Source organism: Pangasianodon hypophthalmus, chromosome 22, assembly GCF_027358585.1.
Source record: "Pangasianodon hypophthalmus isolate fPanHyp1 chromosome 22, fPanHyp1.pri, whole genome shotgun sequence".
Classification (NCBI taxonomy): Eukaryota; Metazoa; Chordata; class Actinopteri; order Siluriformes; family Pangasiidae; genus Pangasianodon; species Pangasianodon hypophthalmus.
The window spans coordinates 14,920,350-14,934,473 of record NC_069731.1 but is presented as its reverse complement, the minus strand read 5'-3'; the positions used below and the strand labels follow the sequence as shown (position 1 = coordinate 14,934,473).

Sequence of the window (14,124 nt, the reverse complement as noted above, 5' to 3'; positions counted from 1 at the left end):
TACATAATACAGTATTATACAGTAAGTAGAGTAACTTGTATTAACTTATATTTAGTATAGTAGGTATATTAGCTTATTGCTGCATATACTAAAGTAACATAGTATAGTAAGTACATTAGGTTTAGAGTATTGATAAAGTATAGATATTTAATATAGTTGATCATAGTATACATATAATATACAGTAAGTATAGCAGGTTACAGTATAGTTGCTTGTAGTAAATACGTTAGCTTTTAGTATAGCAGCTTCTACTGTTATACAGTAAGTATAGTAGGTATATATACTTATAGAAGCATATGTTAAGGAAACATTTAGTAAGTATAGTAATCTATAGTACATTGCTATAGTACAGTAACTTACAGTAACTTACAGTAGATTGCCATTTTATGTTGCGGGTCATAGTATACATGTAATATACAGTACGTATAGCACTGTATAGTGGTTGAAGTATAGTTATTAATAGTATATTAAAAGTATATTAGCTTATGCTATAGAGACTTAAGATCTGAACAAAAAATATAGTAGGTTATAGTATAGGAACCTATAGTATAGTTAGTATATTAGCTTATAATATAGCTTATAGTATGATAAAATATAATAAACATATTATTTTAAGTATAATAAGTATATTAGCCTATAATAAAGCAATTTATACTATGTTACAATAATGTACAGTAATGTATATTATAATGTACTGAAAGAATATTAGCTTATAGATTAGTAGTTTATAATACCATAACATGCAACTATAGTAGTTAAAAGAATAGTAACGTATAGTGTGGTACCACAACGTATATTATTAGTAGTATTAGTATTATTAAATAAATAAATATAAATAGTATTAGTATTATTAGTATTTAGTATTAGTAGTTGTTGTTTCTCTGTATTTATTCTTTAATGTTGCTGTGTGTCAGTGAATGGCGTGCCGTGGTCGAGCGAGGGCTCCAGGAGGAACAGTCACTCGTTTACATGCCGCATGCTGGTGAACCCAGAGGAGGCGCAGGAGCAGGAGGCACAGAAATATGAAACCATGCAGTGTTTCACTGTCTCAGAACCCAAATCCATTAAAGAGGAGGGAGAGGGTGAGAAAACACGACTCACTAATCACATACCACAAGCTCTTTATTCAGCAAGTGAGCAGGAGAATCAGGAATTAGACCATACACAGTTTGTTTCCTCATATACAATGAGTAATAAAATAATAAATAATGTACAACGGTTATCACTGTACAGTCGTTTCTCCTCAGAGAATAGGCTGCTAGATTTAATCACTGATAAAACATTATTCTTGAGGCTGTACAGCTTTCTGCCTTGTTCTGGAATCTTCTTCAGTGCGCGCACACACACACACACACAAATCTTTCCTGCTAGCTTCCTATGGTTGATATAAATCCCATTCTTACATTGCATACATTGCATTACTTTTCGTATAGATCTGTGACTCAGAACATTCCACACTTGTACACACCCTTACTCAGTCAAATGCGTATTGAACATTCATGAGCCAATAATGAACATTAGCAGTAGCGACACACTGTGTGTTCATATCACATAAAAAACGGCAGGTGAAATTTCACTGAAAGCAGTAGGAACGATAATGCATGGAACAGAGCCAGTATCAGGTGATAGGAGTGTGTGTGTGTGTGTGTATGTGTGTGTGGGTGTGTGTGGATGTGCGTGAGACTGATGGATTCTCTAACTGGATGTCTACAGCGTCGCCAGGGCAACGTACAGCTCAAAGGTCACGTACTGCCATGTAGCTCCTGTTGGTCTCTCTCTCTCACGCACACACACACACACACATAGATCACAGGGCCACCATATCATTCATTATTGATTGGGGGTCAAATCACTGCCTGTCCTTTAAACAAACCCCGTCTCTGTTTCTTCCTCTTTCTTTTTTTCTCTCTCTCTGCAGATCTGCAGTCGTGTCTGATCTGTGTAGCGAGGAGAGTACCTATGAAGGAGCGACCAATGCTCCCCACACACGAGAGCTTCACCACACGGCAAGATCTCCAAGGTAACACCATGCCAACACACACATACACAACAATGAGTCACTTTACAGCCACAAAAGGAACACTCACAGTTAAGAAGAAAAAAAAAGACAGAAAAGAGGGACAGAGACTAGTGAAAACACTTTAATAAAATTAATATAGAGGTGCCTTGTGTTTACAAAGGGCTAAAAAGAAAGCAAGAAAATAGAGAGCAAAAGTGGCATCTGCCTCTTCAGTACACACTTCTGCTTATTGAGAATTGAAGCGAAGCCTGTGATTGGTCAGCACATATTATGACGTCAGTAGCAAGTAAGGAATAAAACATTTGGGGAAATGGTACTATAGGAAAATAATCAATGTGGCCCAAGATAAATTGGAATTACTATTACAGCCAGTACTATTGACAGAGCTGCTGTTACAGAAAATTATTCAATACCTTCTGACCAATCCGGTTCGACAGAACTGTGATATAATTCAAACTGACCAACATGGGAAAGTTTTGTGGTTTAACTTGAAATATGTTAACAAGTATACAAGTTAGAAAAAAATCAGAGTATGAAATGTGCTTTGTGTGTGTGTTTGTCTGTAGGGAAGATCACGTCGTTGGACACCACTATGTTACGAGCCTCTATGAAGCCTGGATGGGAAGACTTAGTAAGGAGATGTATTCAGCGCTTTCACCTACAGAACGACGGGGATATTTCTTATGCCAAACGTCACCAGCAAGAAGGTCTGAACTTAATGAATTTTACCAGCAATAACAATAAAATAATGCTGTAAACATGTACAAAGGTCCAAAATCCACACAGTCATTTTTTATTTTTAACGTCAACTATCAAATAATTGTCAAAATAATATGTATCCGACAAGATTGCAATTCTAGCACAGTTACTCTTTATCCACTGGAACAGTGCTGATGATGGTGCAAAGTGAGCCTTTCTAGGAACTGGTCCGTTTATTCACATGTGAACTTCCCTAGTGCGCCACATAAAAATAATTTTACTGCACTTTCGCTTTCAGTTCCTTTGAGAACTGGAGATATTTTACTTAGTCTAACAAGCCTGTTTATTCAAACGTACAGTTTTTGATTAATATTGAAACGATAATAGCTCCTAGTAATGCACTTAGACTTTTGGAGCGGACTTTACACTCTAAGAGTGTGTTCAAACTGTGTGTGTTTGTTTCCTGTGTGTAGTATTGAGACATGGCCAGGCGTTCAGTCCCATCTATCGGTTCTCCCTCTCTGATGGCACCATCGTCTCGGCTCACACCAAGAGCAAACTCGTCCGCTCTCCGGCCACCAACGAGCCGCAGCTTTACATGTCACTACACATTCTCCAGAGGTACACAGTGTGTCTGTGTGTGCGCATGTGCAATACAGTGTGTGTGTGTTCGTCTACCAGAATAATGGTTTGGAATGTATGTATTTATTTATTTAAATATTTCTCCCCCCAGAGAGTCAACTGTATGTGGCATGGCACCTGACCTGGGCAAACCCATGACGCCACTGACCACAATGACCTCCCCTAATCCAATGAGCGGAAATGCTCAGGGTCAGGAGGGCATAGTTAGTAGCAACACTCATGCCTTCTCGTCTCCAGGAGTCCATAAAGATTTCCGTTTTGGCTGCCCAGGCACCACTCAGGGCACTGGATACCCAATGAAAATGAGCAGTCCATCGCATCGCCCCAGTCCTGTAACCAGCTCGCCCCGTTTACCCCCAGCCCAGTTTGCCCCCACCAATCCCCTCCATTCACCCGCAGGCATGTGCCCAGGCAACGGCAGTAGTCAAGTGTTCACAAGCAGTTCCCTTAATGCCCTTCAGGCTCTTAGCGAGTGCCAATCCATTAGCCAGTCTCTGGGCTCACCTGATTCCAAAAAATTAGAATCACCAGCCTCAGGAGGAGTTGGTTCTCAAGTGTTGCCCAAAATGGAGTCATTTGGGGAGCATGAGCAAAGTGGAAACGGGCATGACGGGCATGAAAACGACAACGCCGGGCATCAAAGGGATGAAAAAGGCAACCTGGGTCAGTTCAACAGCTCAGACGAAAATAAGATCCATGAAAGCAAAGGGCACACAAAGCTCCTCCAGCTTCTCACCACTAAAAACGAGAACATGGAGTCCTCACCTTCACCTGCTCCTGAGAAGGAACTGATGACCGGGCATCAACCTGGCACATCAGGAACCAGCGCTACCTCCTTAAAGGAGAAGCACAAAATCCTGCACCGGCTTCTGCAGAACAGCACGTCACCGGTGGACTTGGCAAAGATCACGGCCGAGGCGACAGGGAAAGAACCGAGCCATGACGGAACCAACGTGGCCGACATCATCAAACAGGAAGCGGTGAGTCCGAAAAAAAAGGACAATGCCCTCTTGCGCTACCTGCTGGACAATGACGAGAACACGATTAAGGACAAGGGAATAAAGACAGAGACGGGAGAGATTAAGGTGGAGGGGAGTAACATGGTCACTGTGAAGAAGGAGAAACCGGATGGAGGATATGAACAGGCAGAGCAGGTAAGTTTCGACCTGGTTGGAATTGATGGTGACTTACCCAGAAGGCCTTGCAGTTACAGTTTCCTTGTCAAAATGGCAGATGAAGGTGTTTATGCTTATCCTATACTATGAACTACAATGAATTATTCAGTGACATTAATAGGAATGATATTTATGTACAAGAGTGAGGTATGTAAATGTTTCAAGTGTGTGTGTATGTGTGTGTGTGTTTTTTAACAGTCCAGCGAGCTGGATGATATCCTGGATGACCTGCAGAACAGTCAACCAGGTTTTTTCTCTGAAGCTCGTCCCATGTCACTGCCAGCTGCTGTCGATAAGCAGGCAATCATCAATGACATTCTGCAGATCACAGGAGAGGGCGGGGTACAGCCCAGAGCAGTACCGAGTGGGTCTCTCTCACACCCAACACACACACACACACACACACACAAAACCAAAACTGCAGAGGTCCAGGCTTATTACAGGAAATTCCATCATATCATGAATCATGAATTGTCATCATATCGAGGTCATTTATGAGGCTGATGTATAGTTACAAAATTTTCCGCCAGTTTTTCTAGTAAAGCAGCTTTCGTAAAATTCATGGACTACAAAACTGGGAGGGAGGTCCACATGCTGGGTCAGCTGTTTCAACTTTTGCGCAATGCTTTAGAAAGTAATCTGGGTGCGGCATTAGAGAAGTACAACAGAGAAGCAACACACAATACCAATTTAGTGTCACTGCTGTGCTGAGAATGGTTCACCAGCCAAATAATATTTCCTCAGCTGTGGTCCTGTTTCATTCATATGCCTGAGAGAGATGGATGACACATTGTGTTTATATTAATACTTATATTTTTACCCTTCTTCCCCTCTTTAATTCCTGTTATTATAGCAGTAAGTACTGTTTGTCTACAGTGCTGTACTACACCTACTCGTTTACACCACATCCACACTCACAGCTCTGAACGTGTTGTGCGTGTCTGTGTTTTTATACACTATACACAGACTTTCAGCTGAAATCTTGGGTATTACACACACACATACACTCGCAAACAATCCAAGCATGTGACTTAGCCCTGCCTCTCTCACACTCTCACACACGTTAATGAGAGATTAGGGTAGGAACACACACACACACACACACACACACAAAAAAAGAGCCACAAGTTCTAATTCCCTACTTTCCCTCTTTGCTTATTCCCTTCGTCTCTGCTATAAACTGTTCTGACAATTTACTCTTACGCAACAGTCCATAGAGCGCCTTGTCCTCCTCACTCACTCTCGCACATACACACACAAAATTATTGCTAATTCTACCTGCACCATACTTGTTGGTACTCACTGTGTGTGCATGCACATGTGTGTGAGAGAGAGAGAAAACATATTCAGTTATTGAAAATGCATCAAATTGTTTATATGCTTCTCATATTAAGTGCTACAAATCATTTGTCACTTTAACTTGTGTAATGTGTGCGTGCGTGTGACTGTGTGTGTGTGTATGTGCGCATGTTTGTTTAGATTTCAGTGGCCCGAGGCCTCCGGGTCGGGTTCCTCCCATGCGGAGTGTGTCTTTGGACATGAATGTCTCAGCTAAAGGCTCGCCGGGTCAGTATCCAATTATGAGGAACACCACTCCATATTCACTCATCCAGCAGCAGCAGCAGCAGCAGCAAGGCATGATAGGAAATCAAGGCATCATGACCAACCAGGCCAACATGGCAGGTAAGCACCTTTTAGCAGAAGAGTCCATGACACTTAATAACACTGGAGACACTGTTATTGTATCTACAGGTGTGTTTCCTGGAGCTGGAGCTGATGGAGCTGAAAATTAAGAAAGAGAATGGGATAATAGGATAGATTTTAAAAATGTAGCAATTAAATGTATGGAAAAATCTCCCAGCTCATCGCGAGTGAGTTGTAACAGGTTTACATATTAATGCTAGTTAAATTCACAATGGCAAAACTAAATGGTATTTTTACTAACTGAACCTGACTGTTCAGCTCTATTGACCAACATTCCTTCAGTTTATTTCAGTAGGAAGGTCTCACACTTTAATATGAAATATTTTAAAAAAGTATAATGTTTATAAATGATCTACAAATAAATGTTTGAAAGAGTCTGTATATTAAGCAATTTGGACAGGGATCATCACAGAAATGGTCTCTCTCTCTCTCTCTCACACTCTCTCAGATGTTTGGGCGTCTCAGGGTGTGAGCAGTCCCTCCCCTCAGGGGGCGCTGCAGGGACGCATGGTGCAAAACACAAACATGCCAATTAGGCCCAGCAGCCAACCAGGAGCAAGGCCCATGCTGCAGGGCCAGATGATGCCCAATGGTATGCATTTAATGTACATATACATATACATACGCTTAGTGTCCTCGAAATGCAGATTAGGTCTAATCAAGGACTTAAAACTCTTAGGGTGTGTCCATCTGTGTCCCCTTGTGTGTGTCTATCTGTCTCTCTCTGACTTTCCTCTTACAGCCCAGTCTATGGAAATGGACATGAGTCTGGCAGGCCCTACATTTCCACAGCAACAGGCTCCGCCCAATCAGACAGCTCCACCCAATCAGACAGCTCCGTGGCCTGACAGCATGATGCCCATTGAGCAGGTGGCATTTGGAGATCCTAACAGGTAGCACACACAAACGCACAGACATAGACAAATAAGGCACATTATGCAGTGCATGTTGATTGGTTATACTGTATAATATATCACAATATTCTCATGACATTGTTTTATTGGACACTTCAGTAACAACACACCTCCTAACCACACAGAAAGGTATGCAACATGTTAGGGCATATTTTAACTTGCGATGTATTTCAGTCAACAGCGTAAACCGTGATAAAATGTTAGTTGATAAATTTCTTATTGCACATGCGTGTTTTGGGTCAGTTTATATATAGCTCTTTGTGTGTCTGTGTGTGTGTGTGCGCGTCTGTACATGTCTGTGTGTGTGTGTGTGTGTGTGTGTGTGCGTGTGTGTGTGTGTGTCAGGTCCCTGTATGGTACCCCACAGGAAGATGTGCTGTGTGCAGCTGAAGGACCTGCTGATGAAGGTGCTTTACTTAATCAGCTCTACACTGCCCTCAAAGACTTTGATGGTCTGGAGGAGATTGATCGAGCTCTGGGCATTCCAGCACTCGTGGGACAGGTAACACTTCCTCCTACATTTTCCTTCTACTCTTTCCCTGCTCTTCTTCCTGCTTTTCCCTGCTCTTTCTCTGTTTCCTGCTGTTCTTCTTGCTCTTCCTCTTTCTCCCTCTGTTCCTCCAGCTCTTTCTCCTGTTTTTTTTCCAGGATGTTCCTACTGCTCGTCCTGTTGATCTTTCTCCTGCTATTCTTTCTGCTCTTCCTCTTGATCTTTCTCCTGCTGTTCCTCATGCTCTTCTTCCTGCTCTTCCGATCCTCTTCCTCTTGCTCTTACTTTTTATCTTTCTCCAGCTGTTCGTCCTGCTCTTACCCCTGCCTTCTTCATGCTCTTCCCCATGCTCTTCCCCATGCTCTTTCTCCTGCTCTTCCTCCTACACTTCCTCCTACACTTCTTCTCTTTCTTTTGCTCTTTATCCTGCTTTCCCCCCCTGTTCTCTCACTGTTCTTCCTCCTGTTCTTCCTCCTCCTACTGTTCTCCCTGCTTTTGCCCCTGCTCTTCTTCATACACCTCTTCTTGCCTGTTCCTGATCTGTACAGTATCAACTCTGGAACAAAATGTCAAATCTGCCCTTGTTCCTGTAGTGGCTTATTGTTGATGACTGTATGTTGTGTGTGTTTTTCTCTCAGGCTCCGTCATTAGACCCTGAACTATTCCCAGGTCAGGATCAAAACCTGCTGATGGACCAGAAGCCCCTTTACCCTCAACAGCAGTACGCTGCTCCACCTTCCCATAACACACCAGGAGGCTTCGCTCCAATACAGGACGCTGGTTACCATAGCATTGGGGGAGTTGGAGGGCCAAGGCCAGGATTTCCCATGATCCGTATGCAGCACAGACCAGGTCTCCGGCCACCCGGGAGCGTCCCAAATCAACCTAATGCACTCAGACTGCAGCTGCAGCACAGACTACAAGCACAGCAGGTAAAGGACACTGACAACCATAAATCAGCATGTCATTATGCACAATAATAATGCCATTCTTTTTACAAAAAAAAAATTATACAGTATACATACTGTGTATATATATATATATATATATATATATATATATATATATATATATATATATATATGTGTGTATGTATATATATATATATATATATATATATAAAACTATAAATTTCTAAAGTCTGTATATATAGATATAGATATATAGATATGCAGTGTTGCATTAGGTTTCTAATTTTATGTTGTAATTATTACACAGTGCAAGATGATTTCTTTCAAAAAAAAAATGATATTAGTAAATTTATTCAGTAAGCACTTTACATAGGTTTATATTAAGTTATTTTAGAACCCTGATAATTTACGGCTGCAGACTATACTGCTCCCTGCTGGGTGATTAAGGAACTGCAGCTTGACCTTAATTCCTTATTTTATTGTGTTTATTTATTTTATTTTATTCATTTTTAAGCTCCATGTTGTGTTAAGTGATTTTTTTTTAAATGTAAGTCTGCATACTGTGCATGAAGATTAATTAAAACCTGGATATTTGTATCTGACTTTTTAATCAGGTCCACCTGCCATGTAGGTCACTATTTATTTATTTATTTATTTAGAACATGAATTCAGTGCTATTACAGATTTCTCTCTCTTTCTGTATTCCGCTGCAGAATCGCCAGCCTATGATGAATCAGATGACTGGAGTGTCAAACATGAACCTACCTCTAAGACCTAATGTTCCGAATCAGGTTCGTCCTAACAAAGTGAAAAAGCAGAACCCAGTGACATATTGTCAGAAATATTGCACATTGTAGTCAAATGTTTCGTGTTTTTTTTTTTCCTCTCTCAGGGGACCATTAACGCTCAGATGCTTGCGCAGCGTCAGAGGGAGATGCTCAGTAATCATTTGCGTCAGAGGCAGCGCAGCATGAGCATGCGACCTCAGGGCCTCAATGTGCCATCCAATATGGCTGCCGGCACCATGGGCGGCGCCCAGATCGCCCATGCCAACCCTACACACTTCCCCTACACGCCCAACTATGGTACAGGCCTGCCACTATCATCATGATAATAATATAATAATTATTATATTACATTTTATTTATGTAGTGCTTTTCTGTAACCCAGTGGCGCTTCTAATTAACACAATCAGGTCTGGATGTTAAATCATCATCTATAAGGTAAAAAAAGCCTAAAAGAAACAGACCAAAAATAAATTTCACACAAGTAGTTGACACATGTTTAGACTGCAAATCAGCCAAGACATGTTTGGTGTCTGAAGGCTTGCGCTAGAGCTATGAGACTATCGAAGATAACAACGAAGAGAAGCTGAAAGCCACTAGTTCAGTATTCTGTGCAAACTGTCAAAATGTCTATCCATCTAACCACATTCAGCTTCAGATGCTCAGTAAATCAAACAGACTGTTTTCTGTCTAACACATGCTGACATCCTTTTGTCCATCTTTCATAGCTAACTGTTGTAGCTGCCATTATAATCACTTACTTTCTTATGTATCACTCCATACATGACAGCAGTTTACCGCATTATTCCACCCATAATCTGGACAGTTGCCCTCTGATTGGCTGCATTTCTTTGAAATCACATTTTAATTTAGTTCATCTGTTTAAACTAAAGTGTTTTCAGCTATTGATTGGTTATCGATTGAATTTCTTCCCCTAGAAAATAATAGTGGAGCCACTAGAGGGCAGAAGAGTCAGAGAAGATGTGGTATAAAGTTAATAGCGGATTTGGACAGTATGTATTTATTATAGAAGCTTCCTGTAAAATATCAAAACAATATAAAATGTCAGTATAAATATATTTCGAGATATGGATAGATATATCTGTGACGTGGTTCAGGGTATCACGTGTCAAACTGGCCACTGTTAAATTTAGTCATGCCTAGTCAGCAGAAATATAGTTAAAACAAAAAAATATATACATTTCTGTAAAACAGAAATTAAAAAAAAATGTAATACTAAAATTAAATTAATACTAAAACTAGAAACTTTGGTTCAGAACTAAAATTAAAGCAGCCATAAAATAATTTCTAATTTCTTTCTTCCTATTTTTTGTGCAAAAATGAAGAGCAACTGATCATTTGTGTTATATGTGTGTCATGTGTGTTAGGAATAACTCAGCAGCCTGACGGAGGGTTCGGAGGTGCAGCGACCCCTCAGAGTCCCCTTGTGTCCCCTAGAATGGGTCACGCCCAAAGCCCCATGATGCAACAGGGTAATGCCACATTTCAGTCGTCTCCAGAGATGAACGGCTGGACGCAGGGCAACATGAACGCCAACAGGTGGACACACCCGCACACACACATGCTCACACGTTGTACCTTATGATCTTATGATCTTTTGACCCAGGTTTGAATTTCGCTGACTGTGTAAGGTGAATAATGTTTAATCATTTTTTATATTCATATTTCTAATGAAGATCAGAAAAATCGGTGGTTATCAGAAGGCAGACGGACATGTGATATGCATATGTATTATTCAATATTTGATTTTTGGTTGATATAAATAAAAACATAAGAGATAACAGTATTGGTAAATAACAGTTGAAGCTGTGGTAAAGAACACCAGAGTGATGACTCCTCAATCAAGATTATTTTTAATATACAGTGGGGTCCAAAAGTGTGAGAACACTAGTGAAAATGCTTCTATTTTGCATTCTTTTCTAACTTAATACAACAATTTGGGCGAAAAGTAGAATCTTTGAAATATTTACATAAATTTTAGAGTTTCTCAGTATTTAGTATAATCCACTTTTTTTGCTTTAATGACAGTGCGCTCGAGCTGGTATGGAATCCACAAGTTTGTGCAAAACCTTGTGAATCATTTTAGATCAAATCCATCAGAGTGTCCTCTGAACGATAGAAGAGATTAGACATAAGGAAAATCTGACCTTTTGTACAAAGCAGTTAACATGGTCAATATCACACATTTGCTTACGTTTAAATTAATGACCTAGAAATAGTGCAGAATCTTGAATATTAAAATATCTTGTTTTAAATATTTCAAAATTCCAAAACGTTTTGTTTATTTCTAATTTTAAATAAAAAAAAGTGGACCCCACTGTGTGTGTGTGTGTGTGTGTGTACATATATATATATATATATATATATATAAATATACATACATACATACATACATACATAAAAGCTCATTGAAATTTGAGTTTTATTAATGTTGCCAAACATTCTGCAGATAAATGCAGGACAAGGTTTTACTTTGTGTGACTGCTGTTGTTTTTCTGCTCCTCTTTCCACAGCATGTACACTCAGCAAGCCAGCAGCGGTGTGTATAACAGTAACGGCATGAGCATGAATGTGCCCATGACTCCCAACACCAACAGCATGAGCAGCATGGGCCAGATGGGCACGGAGCAGGTTAGACACACACACACACACACACACACTTTAGTTTGTTTTGGAAGGTAAAGAGTTGCAGATGTTTTCCCCAGTTTGTCTCTTGTCTCTTGAGATTTGTCCTCTCTAGCTATTTGAGGCTCTAATAAAAAAAAAAAAAAAAAGGTCTCATCCTAAACATTTTCTTTAATCTTGCTTAAGTGAGCTTTCCTGAAACTACAGGTAGTGCGGGACTAAATACTAACAGAGTGTACGCCAGACAACCTGCGAGTATTTTACTGCAGTCCATAATTTGAAATGTTGTTTTGCTTAGCTAGTTCATGTTAGTTGAGAATTTGAGAGAGGTTTTGTACCAAACACTAGACGAGTTCTTATCACAGTTCATCTTAAAAGGTAACATTAGTTGAAAAACCTTAAATGTCAGATGCCAGAGATGGGATGTGTTCTAGATATTTGGGCGAATAAAAAAAGATCAATTAAAAGTTGTATGCAACGCACATCATGTTTTAATCCATTAATTTATATAATTTTATAGTAATTTATTGAATGATGGCTTTGCATTCTCCATTTTTTCCCCCCATCTATATATTTCTGACCAATGAACAGAAGCATATTACTAGTACATTTTTAGCTCTACAAATGTGTTTTTTCTTTCTTTGGTTCATATAATAATCTATAATGTGAAAGAAACCAAAATGATCAACTTTGCTCTGATTCAGACTCGGCACACGTACTAATAGATGAAAGAAGTGAAAGAACCGTAAAAGGGCACAGGGTGGCTAAACATGTGACTTGTAGCTCTGTATTAATATTAGCTAAGTATAATTTGTCAATACACAAACCTCAATATTATATTTATTAAATTTATAGACTTGCCACTTGCAGCTGTTTCTCAGTGTTAAACCGGCTGTATGCTTGCCATGCATTATGGGTAATACTCACAGTTCCTTGACCCCTGAGAATTACACTCGTCATATATTATAGGTCACATACTGACTTTCCAGTGTAACACAGAGGTGATATACGTGCTGACCGTTTTAGCCGTATGAGCTCAGTGTCTGTCTCCAGAGAGCTGCTCTGAAACGTCTCATCATTAATGAAGCATGGTGTTGCACACAGGAGTTTGGTAAAAGGCATCTGTTTGGGATTTACTAAATGCCTTTTTTATGCAACCCATTGCAGGTTAGAGTGTCTTACATTGAGATGCTAAGTGTCCTGGTTTCTGTAAGATGAGTTCATTAATAATTGACTCTAATTAGTGTGTAAGACTGCAATCTGAAATGATGATGGAACAGGCGGAGTTTTTTTTTTTTTTTTTTTTTTTTTTAACTGCAGTTTGAGTTTTGAACATAAACAAAGGCCATATAAGCATAAACACACACACGTTTTATGTCATGGAATGTGAGCGGCTTTCATACAGTTATGAGTCGCCCCGGATTGTGCGTTGTATCCCCCAAGAAGAGTTTTTTGTCTTCTTAAAGGAAAAAAATCAGTGTATACCGATATCAGCCACATTAAAGGAATACTCCAGCGTTTTTCCATCTAATCTCTATCCACCCTCTCTGTAGCATATTTGTGATTACCACAACAAAAATGTCTTCTGGGAAAAGAACAGAAAACCTGATTACATTAAACACAGTAACTGTTACACTCTAACAATAAAGGTCTTAGGATGAGATAGAAAAGTTCTTCTGTTGTTTTTTCCAGATTTGCAACACTGAAGCAATATGGTGAAGACATTCTGGTTACTTACACTTTCACAAAGGTTTTGTGGTGTCTATGTGACCAGTCCCACATGACTACAGTGTGTAGTTAACACATAACCACAGAAAAAGCAGTCTATCATCTGTACAGATGTGAAGCTTAACTTATTAAACACATTTGAATGACGAATTTGTTAAAGCTTCCTACAAATTTGACAGAATTCACCATCTTAAATTTATTATTAATTATAATTAATTATAAGGGAGTTTGGAATTAATAGGTTTTTCAGTAACAATACAGTTAATACTCTTTTCTCAGTACAGGAAATGAAGAAATATTGTCCAGGTTAATAGCATGTAGACTACAGATGCAGTGGATAAAGATTATGTTGGAAAAGTTGGAGAATTGCTTTAATATCATGTAACATTTACAGGCAGAAAGAGTTTTTC

At 39.5% G+C, this 14,124-nt stretch overlaps 1 protein-coding gene across 4 annotated transcripts in view; it reads left to right on the top strand.

Annotated features, from left to right (window-relative positions):
- The window catches only part of ncoa2 (nuclear receptor coactivator 2), a 59,862-nt gene that overhangs the window by 42,252 nt on the left and 3,486 nt on the right, over positions 1-14,124 (top strand). For 3 of the 4 annotated variants that reach the window (XM_026937935.3, XM_026937934.3, XM_026937936.3), the window contains exons 7-21: positions 915-1,082; positions 1,919-2,020; positions 2,587-2,727; positions 3,193-3,340; positions 3,453-4,515; positions 4,735-4,900; positions 6,016-6,219; positions 6,689-6,832; positions 6,983-7,133; positions 7,500-7,656; positions 8,283-8,576; positions 9,269-9,346; positions 9,448-9,640; positions 10,729-10,900; positions 11,875-11,992. In XM_026937935.3, the coding sequence (XP_026793736.3) occupies positions 915-1,082; positions 1,919-2,020; positions 2,587-2,727; positions 3,193-3,340; positions 3,453-4,515; positions 4,735-4,900; positions 6,016-6,219; positions 6,689-6,832; positions 6,983-7,133; positions 7,500-7,656; positions 8,283-8,576; positions 9,269-9,346; positions 9,448-9,640; positions 10,729-10,900; positions 11,875-11,992 (3,299 nt within the window). The remainder of the gene's footprint in view (positions 1-914; positions 1,083-1,918; positions 2,021-2,586; positions 2,728-3,192; positions 3,341-3,452; positions 4,516-4,734; positions 4,901-6,015; positions 6,220-6,688; positions 6,833-6,982; positions 7,134-7,499; positions 7,657-8,282; positions 8,577-9,268; positions 9,347-9,447; positions 9,641-10,728; positions 10,901-11,874; positions 11,993-14,124) is intronic. The other variant, XM_053227919.1, reaches the window with a different exon arrangement.